This window comes from Dermacentor silvarum, chromosome 10 (genome assembly GCF_013339745.2).
Source record: "Dermacentor silvarum isolate Dsil-2018 chromosome 10, BIME_Dsil_1.4, whole genome shotgun sequence".
Taxonomy (NCBI): domain Eukaryota; kingdom Metazoa; phylum Arthropoda; class Arachnida; order Ixodida; family Ixodidae; genus Dermacentor; species Dermacentor silvarum.
The window spans coordinates 7,108,135-7,121,366 of record NC_051163.1 but is presented as its reverse complement, the minus strand read 5'-3'; the positions used below and the strand labels follow the sequence as shown (position 1 = coordinate 7,121,366).

Here is a 13,232-nt window from a genome sequence, read left to right as displayed (position 1 = left end):
ATTTGCGTTGTTGGCATGCTCACACAAGTCAATAGTATCTAGGCACCAGCCCTTTAGCGCCGGAATAAGTCAGTGCCAGTTGCTATTTTGTGCACCTCTCTTGCTTGGCGCTATTCAGCTTTTCAGAGAGCTACTTATGATTATGATTATGATTCTAAATATTTGATGAATAGCAATTTTGAGGCCATAGAAAAGAAAAAAAGAAAAATTTGTGCACTTTATTACAAAGCAACAGTTAAAGTTTGGTAAATATTTGGCAGCCAAATAGAACGTGTGAAGAGAATGCGATACTATGCCAAAATGAAGTGAACCTCCTATTGTGTGCAAGACTTGGGGCCATAATCTGGAACATTCGCCTAGGCGAAATCAGCGTGCGCGCTGATTGGCTGGTTGAGCAAAATTGAATGACGTCGGGCTCAACCACCCAATCAGCTCATCCAATTTTGCTAAAACAGCCAATCAGCGCACGCCTGAAAGCGAAAAAAGAAATTTCGCCTAGGGCGAACGTTTCAGAATACGGCCCTTGTTCGATCTGCTGCACATATTGCTCTTGGTGCGCTCACAGTAGCAGGTTCTGAACATCCAGGCCTTACCAGAGCACTTTTTTTTTACACATTTTGCTCTTTTTACACATCTTGGCTTTTCTACATAGCGTGTAAAATAAATTCCGAGTGTTCTGTAAACACTTTGTGCACTTTAAGGAAGAGACACCTGTCTGCAGGTTTTTGCTGCCTCCAGGTCGCTTTCTGTGATATGCTGAACACACCATGTAAGGCCACCAGACGGAACTGGATGTTGTAGTCATGAGTAGTTCGAGGTTCGCCACTGGGCACGTGATGTGGGCCTCTTCATTGTTTGCACTGTGCTGACTGTTCAGTGGTGGGCGCAGGTGCGAGAAAAGACGGAACGCAGCGTCCCCCTGAGCCAGCAGCAGCAGCAACAGCGCATTGTCGCCGACGACGAGCTCAGTGACGGCTCAGGCCAGCTGCGGGTCACCCGCCTTGGTGAGCACAATGCCGGTGCAGCACTCTATTGCCTCCATCGGCTAAATTGTACTGAATTGCTGAGACAAATCTTCTTGCAGAGCACAACCTCTGTCTTCAAAGCAAAGCATGTACAGCCATTGGTTTCGATTCGAGCTCTCAGTTCTTTCATGCAAGTTTTGGCAACTGTGGAAACAATTTATGTAGTAGAGCCCCATTTATACATTTTTCTTGGGAACCATGGAAGAACTTAAGCCAGGAATGGAATACAATGGAGTCTATGGGTGGGGATATTCAAGTGTAGTGTAGCCGCCAGGAAAATGCAGAAACTGGAGAAAGGTTAATGGCGTTTCCCTGAAATTCTGAAATGGGCATCAAGCATGTCAGCAAATACGATCAACCCTTGTCATGTGCTCTTGTAAGACTTGCATAACAAAGTGTGAAATTGAATCTTTGTGCATTTTAATCTCTTCTTCATTAGAGAGTCTTCAGTGACACTACTGACAGCACCTGATAGTGTTGAAGTTGTTTGGGATAAATTAGTCATTGTTATCAATGTAGCTGCTTTTCTTTTTTGACATTCTCTGCCTGACTATATGTTATGCAATTTTTAATCTTTGTTGTTTTTCAATTTCTTTGGTTCACACCACTGTTCTGTTTCGTAAACTTCTGCATCTAGGGAAGATAAAGGAAGTCCTTGTCTCAGGATCTTTAGTTTCTGGGGTTATATGTGACGTATAGTGTGTTACTTGTTTTCATGCAAGAGCGTGGGTAGCTCACACAAGAGCTGATGCGCAGATGATGGGGCTTGGTTGGAAAGCTCATGCTTATAACTTTACTGTTACCCTTGGTTCTCTTGTTTCTGGTGCAGGTGATGGAAGTGTGTAAGTTTGTCCTCATGGGCATTCAGAATCTTGCTCTTCTATATCATTGCATAATTAATATTTTACAAGAAAGCAATGTAAACTAAGTTTATATTTTGGAAATTCGCTTTTTATATTACAGCACATTGTAATACTTACCCATAATTGTTGCCCTTTCCGCCAGCAGATTTCATTTGTCTCAAAAGGTTGTCTTGGTGCAAAGGCAGAAAACCATAGATTAGCCAAATGACCAATACAGTCGCCTACCAATAATCTAGACACTGATAACTCGGACATACTTGATTATTTGGACAGCTCCAAGGCATCACCAATAAGCCCCATAGACTTTAAAGGGCCCCGAAACACTTTTTAACATAGTAAGAAAACATTGCTGATCTGTCGTGCAGGCTGTTGTGAACATGTGAGCCAAATATTACTGCACTGCATTCAGCAGGGCATTTACATTATCGGGTCAAAAACAGCGGAAAATTTCTTGCTTTCGCTTCGGTAATGCTGTCATGCAGCATCATTGAAAGCAGCGGGACCCATCAACGCTATTAGCTGATTTGGTGATAGCAAGAGCATTCTCAGTAATACATAATTGCTAATTTTGAGTTAGATAGAATAAAAATATATCTGTCTGCGATCTCAAAAAGACAGATATAATTTCATCTTTGCACTGGGCCTAGCTGCGTCAACTGCCCTGGCTTCTGAGATGGCAACCGTGTGCTGCGTAGCATAGTTTACTGCCGCCGTCACAGGGTGCCACAACTAGCCATTTTGCTGTCGCAACACTCAACACTCAGTTTCTTGGCTTCTCTCCGCTGTGTAGCTTCCAACGCGCTAGCAGAGACGAAAAGAGAGAGAAAGCCATGTTTAGGTGCGATATCTAGGGAAGATAAAGGAAGTCCTTGTCTCAGGATCTTTAGTTTCTGGGGTTATATGTGACGTATAGTGTGTTACTTGTTTTCATGCAAGAGCGTGGGTAGTTGGATTCAGAACATTTTTCCGGCATGAGATTCATATGAGTCGACATACTTTATTAGTGAGGCCATGCTATGATTAGTTAGAGGAAGGTTTCAGGGCCCCTTTACTATGTAAGGATAACTGAAATATTCGACATCTTACAGCACATTGTGCAATAATTCGGACTTCGACTGCATGACCGTGTGCTGGTTTGGCCACGAGTCAAGCAGAAATAGTGATGTTTTCGTTTTTATATGTTGCTGGCATGGTTGTTAGCCATGTCGTCAGTGCCTCCTCAAAACCAAAACTAGCAAGGCCTAGTTGATCTAGTAGTCCCCGATGGATATTTGGTGCTTGCATGACAATGGTCGAGCTACAGGTAGTGATTTTGTAGCAATGCCTTCCGCTCGATTCTTTGCCACTCTTATTATCCGCCGTTCATGGCCATATGTAGTTTAGAACTTATTGTTGGGCAAGTTGGTTTTTTCGCGCAGTTAAACAATGTTCATGGCCAGCTGATGGTGTTAACTGGTACGGAACGTTGCACTTACCACCGATGAAGTGTGAAAAGCATGAAAAGAAATAGCATAGAAGGCATTGCTAGAAAATCACGGCTATGAACTATTTAAGCCAAAGGCAAGCACATGTGCGCGCAGCAACATATTGACAAACTTGGCTGTATTCTTAGATAATCACTTTCGAAGATACATTTATTTTCACGATATTTCACGTGACTGGCACCGGACACGTCAATGAGCAGAGTGTTTCCCCACTCTGATACGATGACATTCTTGGCACTGTGCCAAGAATGTTGTCACTCATAGACACCACTGCTTCTTGTGCTTGTCATGCAAAAGATAGCATGCTTGGCATTATGCCAAGAGTACCGTGGCTCATAGTTGCCAATGCATCTTGTGCTAGTCACGCGAAATTGAAGGTATCCCCGAAAGTGACGGTCCAAGAATACGAACACTTTTTTTTGGCCACTTGTGAAATAAAGTCACTTATTTTTGGGTGCAGCCGGTATTTCAGACTTCTGATTATTCGGACTTTTTGGCGGTCCCCGTCGAGTCCGAATTATCGGTCGGCGACTGTATGTAGTAAAGTTCTGTTGGCACGTACCTTAGCCAACATCTAGCTTTTCCCGTGCTCTTTTTTTCAAGTAGGAACACCCCGAAGCCGGCCTTCAAGCCGGCCATCAAGCCGACCGTCAAGCAGGCCGCCAAGCAGGGCCAACAGCGACCTGTCCGCGGACAGCATTGATGGCTACCACAGCCAGAGAAGAACACCATCTGCGACACGCCAACGCACACCCAGTGGATCATCTCAGACCAAGATCCCCACGCCACGACGGCCGACATCAAGCACCAAGGATTCTGACGTCAAGCAACAGCGCGAGCGATGGAAGTGAGATACTTCCCACGGAAAAAGCGCCACCCTCAACAGGGTCCACCACACTACTTATGTTTCTTTTTTGTTGTTGTTGACGCTGGCTTTGTAGAAGTTGGTTGTTAACATTGTTCTTGTGCTTTTTAATCCTGCCACAGCTTTTTCTAAAGGGCTTTGCGCCAGTCGCGCGAGATCGCACAGGTGCGCATTGTAGTACTTGTACATAATATTGTCTTGATGCCAGATCATGTTGCTGCTGCACTAGTCCAACTAATATTTTTGTCACGCGGATGTGATTGCATCGTGGATTCCTGTCAAGCAACAAAGAGCTGTTCAGAACATTCCAGCAGCGATGTCTCTTATGTTTTTTTTTTTTTTTTTTTTTTTGTCATGTTACGCTCCCTCACCGAAAGCCTCATAGTATGCGTATACTAATGCAACGTTAGTGATTTTTTTTAGTTGGCCAGAAAAAGCCTGGTTTCATTCAGATTGTTTGCCCACCAAAGGATTGTGTTAGGTGCCACCACTGAGGCTTCTTGCCGCTGGGCTTCAGTCAGGCTCCGATAATTTGCATTTCCTATTGTGTGAGCAATTAGCATAGGCTCAGAAACTTAACACTTTTTATTTTTTTAGAACCTAGACCGCAATGTTTGCACTTTTGTTCCATTGCATTAACCAAATCGCAGCTGTTGTGTTTAATATAGGTATGAATAAAGAGACTATATACATTATTAGTGCCTCTTGCATCTTTGATTGACTCATCTCCACACCCCTCAGGACACCAAGTGCTGAAAACTTCTCAACAAGCTACAGAAAGCAGAAATTATGTAGATTGTCTGAGAATTTAAACAGTATAAAGCCTACTCTCGTATGAAAGCTGGCATTCAGCCGCATGCACTTTTTCTGTGGAATTGTAGCGTCCACTGCTCATTTAACCTTTGAAGTGCCGGAAAAACATCTGAAAATGTGTTCGGAAAACGATTTTTTTTTTTTTATCGCACATCTGGATAGCAAATTTCTTGCAGCTTTGAAATACATATAACATGGGGGTGTAGTAAGTTCACAACTCCTGTCTGAAAATACACAAATTTAGGTGCTGGCCGAAGGCTCTGCTCATTGCCGTGTTGTATCGGAACTGTCAGTGTGGTCGACGACATCAGAGTCACTAGATGTTTCTATGGCACTGAAAACACTGCCATCACTGCCAATGCTTTCATGCAGAAGCAAATCGTCTTCGGAGCTCGATGAATCAATCAAATGCGGGGCCAAAGAGGGAACTCACCAGGACAGCAAAATGCATTTGGCCAGCCTGTCCCGTTACCAGCACTTGGAAAGCGCACCCAGACACATGGACGATACGGACTCGTCCTTGGAATTAATTGCAAAAAAAAATTGCAACAGAGTAAGACTCATCCTTGGCACTAATCGCAAAAAAAATTGTAATTGAATGCGACTCCTTAAAAAGTACCACGCTTGAATGGATGTTATTGTATGTACAGGAGAAAGAACTTTATTATAGTTGGCACCTTGTTGTCCATGATTGCACTTGTGTAGTAAATATTGCTTTCTATGACTACTACCGGGGAAAGGGAGGGTGAAGCATGGAGAGGGCAGCTTAAGGGGCTGCATACGAACACAATTTTGGCAAGGGGGGGGGGGGGTCATGTGCCTGATATGACACCCCCTAGCTAGCCATTGCTTCAGTCGCCAGTTCTGAAGCTCGGCTTTGAAATATAGGCATGCTTCCAGCTACTCAGGTTAATTGACTGATGTGCCACAGATGAGCTGCAAAATCAAGTTGCTTGAAACCACCATTGCCGATCGCCTCCCAATGGGCTTGAAAGAGCAAATCTGGCTGAGGTACCTGTCTAATAGGAATGGTGTGTGCGTCCATGTGGTTTTTCTTGGTGCTGTTCTCGAAAAAAGGACGCTTTTTAGATCATTTTAATTTTAAGACAATTGGCAGACCCCCATCACAATGTTCCTGGATTCTGAAATGTGGGGCCAAAAGGGAATTTTACAACTGGAATGATTTAAGAGCTCTGATTGTCTGTAAGTTCCTGTGTTGCCATAGCAAGTCACTCCTCTTTTCACCATGCAGTGAACTACCATTGGAACTAAAATATGGTAAACGGTTTCATTTCAAAAGAACTATGTTTGCTTAAATCATGGTAAGTTTGCACAACTGCATAGTTTTATACCTCGAGCATTGTCTTGGCATGAAAAGGGTGCTGCACCATTTTTGCACATGAATAATAATGCATGGAGAACACAGGACAACAGTGCATGACTACTACTGATTACGTGATTTTGATTCACATTTATCTACTAGTGTCAGCTGCACGAGTCTCTTAACCCTTTTAGATGCTGTGGACACAATTGTGTATGTCAAGATTGTGTATCAACAGTAAAAGCATTGTTGAAAGTAATGATATTTAAAATGGCTCGCATACATCTTAAAACACTTCTCATTGGATTTACGCTGCAAGCTTGAATAAAATGTGCAAAATGTTAGTAAAATGAGTGGGAAGGTAGATGGTTGGGTATTTTTGTTTAGTGTGAGTATGTTGTATGCAGTGGGTTCTTGCATTGTATTTCACAATGTGCTGCACCAGGCATCATTTTCAAGTGGCTGGACAGATGCTTTTCGAGCCTGCTAGACATGCAGTAGTTGATGTTCTCATATCTGATGTACCTGCAGTGAGTTTTTGAATGAAGTCCACATTCTGTAAACTTCACAAATCACGCTAAAGAATTCAAAATTCTTATTCTATTCTGCAGCTGTATGCTTTTTATGATTCTGAAGATGTAAGAAATGCAGTAAAATAAAGTTTTAAATCAACAGAATTAACTGGTGCCTACAAGGGTTAAGCAAACTGTGTTTATGTCACGTTGTAGTATGCAAAATAGCTGGAACAAAATGTGGCCGAGACATTGTGACATCCACAAATGAACGTTTGTAGATATTCAGACAATGCAAAGGCATCCTCACTAAGTCTCTGGGATGTCAGCATCAGGACATTCGTACATCCTAAGGATGTCCTGCACGAATCCTAAAAGGCTCCTGATCAGGTTCATTTGTCCGTCCCAAGTATTGCAGGAACATCAGATATGAGAACATCAACTACTGCATGTCTAGCAGGCTCGAAAAGCATCTGTCCAGCCACTTGAAAATGATGCCTGGTGCAGCACATTGTGAAATACAATGCAACAAGTGAACCCACTGCATACAACATATACTCACACTGAGCAAAAATACCGAACTGAGAACATACCAGGTGCATAATTGGAGGACCATTTAAGGATGATGTTGGGACGTGTTCCAACATCATCTGTGTTCCAACATCATTGTGTTCTTCCTGTGTGACACTAATTAGAGGGCAATCTATTATTTACAAATTGGGTGAACATATGCATGACGCAGCTTGGATGTGAGAAGCCATATTGTAGGGCTCCGTTTTGATATTTGTGCGTTTTCGTGTGCTCTGAAATCTCAAATTTTGCGTTTGTTGTTTCTTGCCATCATTAAAAAGCAGTTCGGTATCAAACGAACTACTTCAAGTGCAGCACCACATATGCACTTGCAATAGCATAGCCTTCAAGATCTGCTTTTGCTACTTCAAGAGAACCATCCCTGGAAGGTGCGATTTGGACACCACAACCAATAATAATAATAATGTTTAAAACGAAATAGTCGTCTGCAAATAAATGTTTGTTTGTTTTTTTTTTCATTTTGCAGTGTGCCATTTCTATTTCGTTTTTGGTTATATACTCAGTTTTGTTCGGGCAAGCATGAAGCTCCCAAATAAACACCAGGAAGCAGCGTCCTGAGAATATCCTGCTGAGGACGTTGCTCGGATATATGTCAAGTTGGTTCGCGATAAGTTCAGCCGTAGATGTTGTGTTTAAAATTTATCATGGGCATGGTGCTGTGGACATACTCGGTACATCTCATAAAAATTTAAGATGATCGAATCTTTCCGGGACATCCACGGGATGTTTTGTGTTGTCTGGGCAGTTCCACAAGCTTACGTTCAAAATGCATCCTAGATGCTATGCACTGAGGATTTCCTCATGTGGATGTACCCGTGGCGTATTCAGGATGCCCGTAGAAGGGCATGGATGTCCAGACACTGCAAGGATGTCATGAGGATATTTGGCACTGCCTGGGTAACGGTGCGACAACATTTGGGCCGAGTCCTTTTTTGATAATGTACATTATGGTCCTTGTGCAGAGCATTTCTATTCAGTGGGCATAAGCACTTGGCGATAATGGGTCGGGCACCTGAACAGACATCGACGTCCAGAAAGCCGGGCAGCCATTGCCGACATCCTCCACTCGCCTTTGATTAGCACATTAAGTGCATTTTGTGTGGTATACTGTGACCTATGCGGGTATTTTGCAGTTAAACTATCTGTAATTTTAACAGAAATGTTATGCTAGCTACACAAGTGTTTGCACAGGTGGTTTATGTGCGTTGGAAAACAATTTATGCATACAAGTCGTGAAATAAGTTTTTAATATTGCATTTATAATGTTTATATTAGGGGTCGGGAACAAACAGCGCTAGGACGGGATGAAGTGAGTAGACAGACAAGGCACTGACTGTCAGACAAGACAGACTGTAGACAGACAAGGCGCTGACTTCAGCGCCTTGTCTGTCTACTCACTTCGTCTCGTCCTAGCGCTGTTTGTTCCCGTCCTAATGATGTACCAACCAGCCCAGACCAGCACACTATATTAGGGGTGTTTGAATAGCGACTTTTCATAATGGACTTGGCCGTGGAATATTCAATCGTATACCAATTATTTTCTCATTTATAAACAAAGTGAAATACAAAGATTCTGTGGAAATAATTTGCTGAAAAGCAAGGTTTATTTGCATCATTTGATAGAGGCATGGCCATTCAGAACTGGACATTCGGTGAACTGAGGAGCTTGTCAATGAGAAAGAACTGAGAGGCCATCGCATCTGGCATGCCATCACAATACCAGTAATAAAATGCAAGAACAATGCATAACTAAATAGATGTAGAGTGGTGTGTTCGTTGAAGGACCCAAGTCCTAAATAAAGAAAAAAATATCTTAGGCAGCCGAAAGGCAAGGCATCTATTTGAATAACTGGGAAATATTGAGCATCAAGTTAGACAGTCCATGCATTTGCTCAGCAAGTGGTGCCTCTGCTCAGCAACCACAATTCCCCTGCAGCACAGTTGTTTACAACTAACATAACTTGTATATCTGGTTTTTTCTCTGTGGACTCCAGTAAGCGATGTTAACCCTTACATTTTAACAGAAACAAATATATTCCACAACCTCAAACAGTGAATTCTCAAATCGAATTTCAATCAAGTTACAGATTATTATATTCATATTTAAAATTTATTTGAACACCTCTAGTTTATATTAAGACAAGCACATTCTAAGACAACTTCATCTTGTTTGATGCGTCTAAAGTGTCTGTGTTTATCCTCAAATTTGACAATCGGTACGCAGTTGATTATGGAGGAAAGCTAGGCTTGTTTTTGTTGGCCGAGAGCAAGAGTGAAGCCGTTATCACCTCTGCCCATTTTCTAGACTGGTGTGCTATGCTAAATCAGCTTAGTCACACGGGGGGATTCAGCTTTGTCGATATTCCTACCTCTGAGCGCAAACTTAATGATGAATGCTCATCTTGGAACACAAACATTTAAGTATCAAATAAAATGGAGTTGTCTTCAAATACATTAGTATCTTAAGTTTTTAACATAAACATGTACTATAATCGGGAAATTAGAAACAGTTAAATGTTTTATTGAATAATGTTCTTGCTCATGAACATTGTGGCCACCAAAGCACATTAACCACTTATGCCAGCAACCTTTGCACAGTTAGCATATAGCCTTTAATGAAAATAACTTATATATAACTTTGAAGGCCCTGTTCAGCCTCTGTCACAGCAATCAAAATAAGGTACTCGGAAGGTGTGTTTCCAGAATTGTGTGGTTTCTTTAAGCTCTAGCTCAAGAACCCAGTCTTCCCTCAAATATACAATTCTTTGATCAGCAACACACCATTACATCCACTCTGGTCAGGAATGACCTAGGCTGCACAGTTGGAAGCAAGCAAGTGGCGAACAACAGTACAAGCTGTGCTCATTGACATTGTACTAATGTTGCAAATGCATTCCTAATAGGAATGGCTAACAGTGCGGCATGCAATTTGTGCGGCTGCGATGAAACTCTAGAGCACCTTCTGTGTCATTGCCCAGCTTTTGACGCTCAACGACGGATTCTTCAAACTCAACTCAGCATGTTAGATAGCAGAGTGCTGTCAGAGGAAAAGATTCTAGGACCATGGCCTACGCATTCCTGCATGCGAAAGGCCACAAAAGCTCTTCTTCAGTTCTTGAAGGAGACTGGACTATATGAGCGCTTGTGACAGTGGACCTTCCTCTGCGACTGACTGTGTGAATAACTGACTCTTTATGTGTGTTTTTTTTTTCGTATTCTCGCTCCTTATCTATTCTTCCCCTTTCCCTCTCCCCAAGCGTAGGGTAGCCAACCGGGCACGTCCTTGGTTAACCTCCCTACCTTTCCCCTCTCGTTTCTCTCTCTCTCTTGCAAATGCATTGATTCTTTGTACTTTCTGACCCTTAAAGAAGACCCCGTAACTGTTCCACTTATTTGTTGGTTCATGAACTGCATGTATAAAGGACAACCATGCTCCTAGAGCCAACCTCATTGACATTGTACTAGTGTTGCAAATGCATTGATTCTTTGTACTTTCTGACCCCTAAAGAAGACCCCGTAACTGTTCCACTTATTTGTTGGTTTATGAACTGCATGCATGAAGGTCGACCATGCTCCTAGAACCAACTTATTCCGATTTGGTGGACTACAAGAAAAGCACATTTTAAATATTTTAATTAAACACATTTTTGGGGCTTCAAATATTTTTTGAATACTTTATTCTTTATCCAAAAATTTTTTAAACTTGCACGCAACTGCCTAAGAATATGTTGACAAGCTCTCAATGTATTTTCTTTGATAAGTATAAGAAGTGACCAACTTTTAACTTTGTCACAATTAGAAATGTCATCATCAAGTTCCTGAGTGTCACTGACGTAGGAAACTTCTTATTCTATATGACGCCACCGCAGCCTCAATAAATAAGGTTCCTTAATTGTGTATATGCTTACTGGAGATTGTGCCAGACAAGTTTTCAAACTTTGCATATGTTCTTTATTATGCATGGGTTTACATTCGAAATCCTGGAAACGGGGAGTATTGTGCCTAAACTGTAGCACTATCAAAAGACAACAGACACAAGCGAGTTTAATCGATATAAACATGCGAACAGTTCTATCGAGAGACTTATGGCTGTTAATGTTACATAAATGTTTTTTTTTTTTTTCATTTTGCAGGTGATGTTATTAACGCTGCTATTAATTTCGCAGCACAAATATAGGCAAATGCAATACTTCTTTATTCACCACCTCCTTTTCCATATGACAAAAAGAATCCTTTACTCTTGTACAAAGTTGCCAAATCCTAGAGAAAGGTTAATTGGCCTTGCATGATAACTTTTTTTGCAGTAAAGTGCATAGACTGCTCCTGAGCTGCAGTGCAATTAACACAGATAATTAGTGCCTTCATAATTAATAGATATTGTAGCTCTCAGTCTCGCCACCAAAGAGCTTGTTGATCAAGAACTTGAGAAATTCTGCACATTGCATGCTGTGCCATTGGGTTTATGTTGCATTTGTTTATCTTCTAGCCAAAAATTTTACAGATCCAACACAGATGTTGGAACTTTGTGAAGTGAAATTTTATAGTGAAGCGGTTATAGATGCTGTACGAGTAAATGTGATGCATACAATTGTGTTTGCTTTCATACTATGTATCATGTAATCTCTGGAAACATTTATGCAGTCCACTGTCTACGAGCTATGCTAAAACGCAAACACCAAATTGGACGGGTGAGATGACGACACAGACATGTCATAAAAGCAATTTATGATGCTTGTCGAAGGAACAATGGTGATGAGAGGTACGCACAGCAAAGTATGACATTTCTAAATACAGTCAAGGATTGTGTATGCCCTATTCAATGAACAGTGGCACCTACCATAAGAATTGGCCAATGATGGGCGCGTATATACCCTGTGGCACATGCCTGTGCAGTGGGCAAAGAATGGGGCAGCTCAAATATAAGAGATTTAAGAAAATCAGTCGTTGAATATCATGTGCCTTGTGTGTTTAGATAGAGGTACCTCGAGCCAGCAGTATATATCTTTCTATGCACAGGTTTCATGTCGTGGTTTATTGTTTTGTTGCACAGAACAGAGGTGCACTAGTTGCAGGCACTATATACTTTGTCGGTCAAACTTTCATAGTTGGCCAGTAGCTCGAATATACAAAAAATTAAAAAATATAATTAAGAAAAAAAAATGCTGTTCAATATCGTGTGCGATTCCATTAAGGATATAAATCGACATACAGTTCTTATATCATATGACACTTTTATTTGGCAGAACATGGCAATTAAATCAGTGGGGAAAAAACAAAGTAAATAACGAAGAAATCTGTGGCGATTTTTCGGTAAATTTCTCTGAGCTCTCGGATCCATGATTTAAACCGCATTCTCCGTATTGCCAAGTGTTGTTCAGGACAACGCCAGGAGCTCACTTGACACGCGCTCTGCCTCTTCGAGGAGCTTATTGACCGCAGCAAACCATTCCACTCCTAACTCTAACGCATTAAAATTCGTCGTGGTTTGGGGACCGAACCCGAGACCGACGCCCTATGCCCCCTCATGGTTAGCTTAGAGGGTAGAGCGACCGCCCCGGAAAAGCGTTGGTCCCGGTTTCGATCCCCATCCTGGGCGAATTTTTCTTCAACTGCGAACTTTTTTTCGATCTGAGAAACCCGAGTGGATTTCCTTTGTATCTTCGCGCTACAGTCGGTTGGGTGACAATTCTCTTTTATTAGGCAGGACTACAGTGCACTAGAAACACTGTAGGCAGAACAGAGGTGCGCTCACTGGCAC

At 41.9% G+C, this 13,232-nt stretch overlaps 1 protein-coding gene across 15 annotated transcripts in view; it reads left to right on the top strand.

Annotated features, from left to right (window-relative positions):
• Window positions 1–4,932, top strand: part of LOC119466304 (dystonin) — a 228,329-nt gene extending 223,397 nt beyond the window's left edge. For 10 of the 15 annotated variants that reach the window (XM_049657591.1, XM_049657597.1, XM_049657594.1 and 7 more), the window contains 2 exons: window positions 890–1,004; window positions 3,976–4,932. In XM_049657591.1, the coding sequence (XP_049513548.1) occupies window positions 890–1,004; window positions 3,976–4,223 (363 nt within the window). In that variant the 3' untranslated portion in view covers window positions 4,224–4,932. Of the gene's footprint in view, window positions 1–889; window positions 1,005–3,975 lie in introns of those variants that run through there. The other 5 variants (XM_049657593.1, XM_049657590.1, XM_049657599.1 and 2 more) reach the window with 4 other exon arrangements.
• Window positions 4,933–13,232: the final 8,300 nt, after the last annotated feature.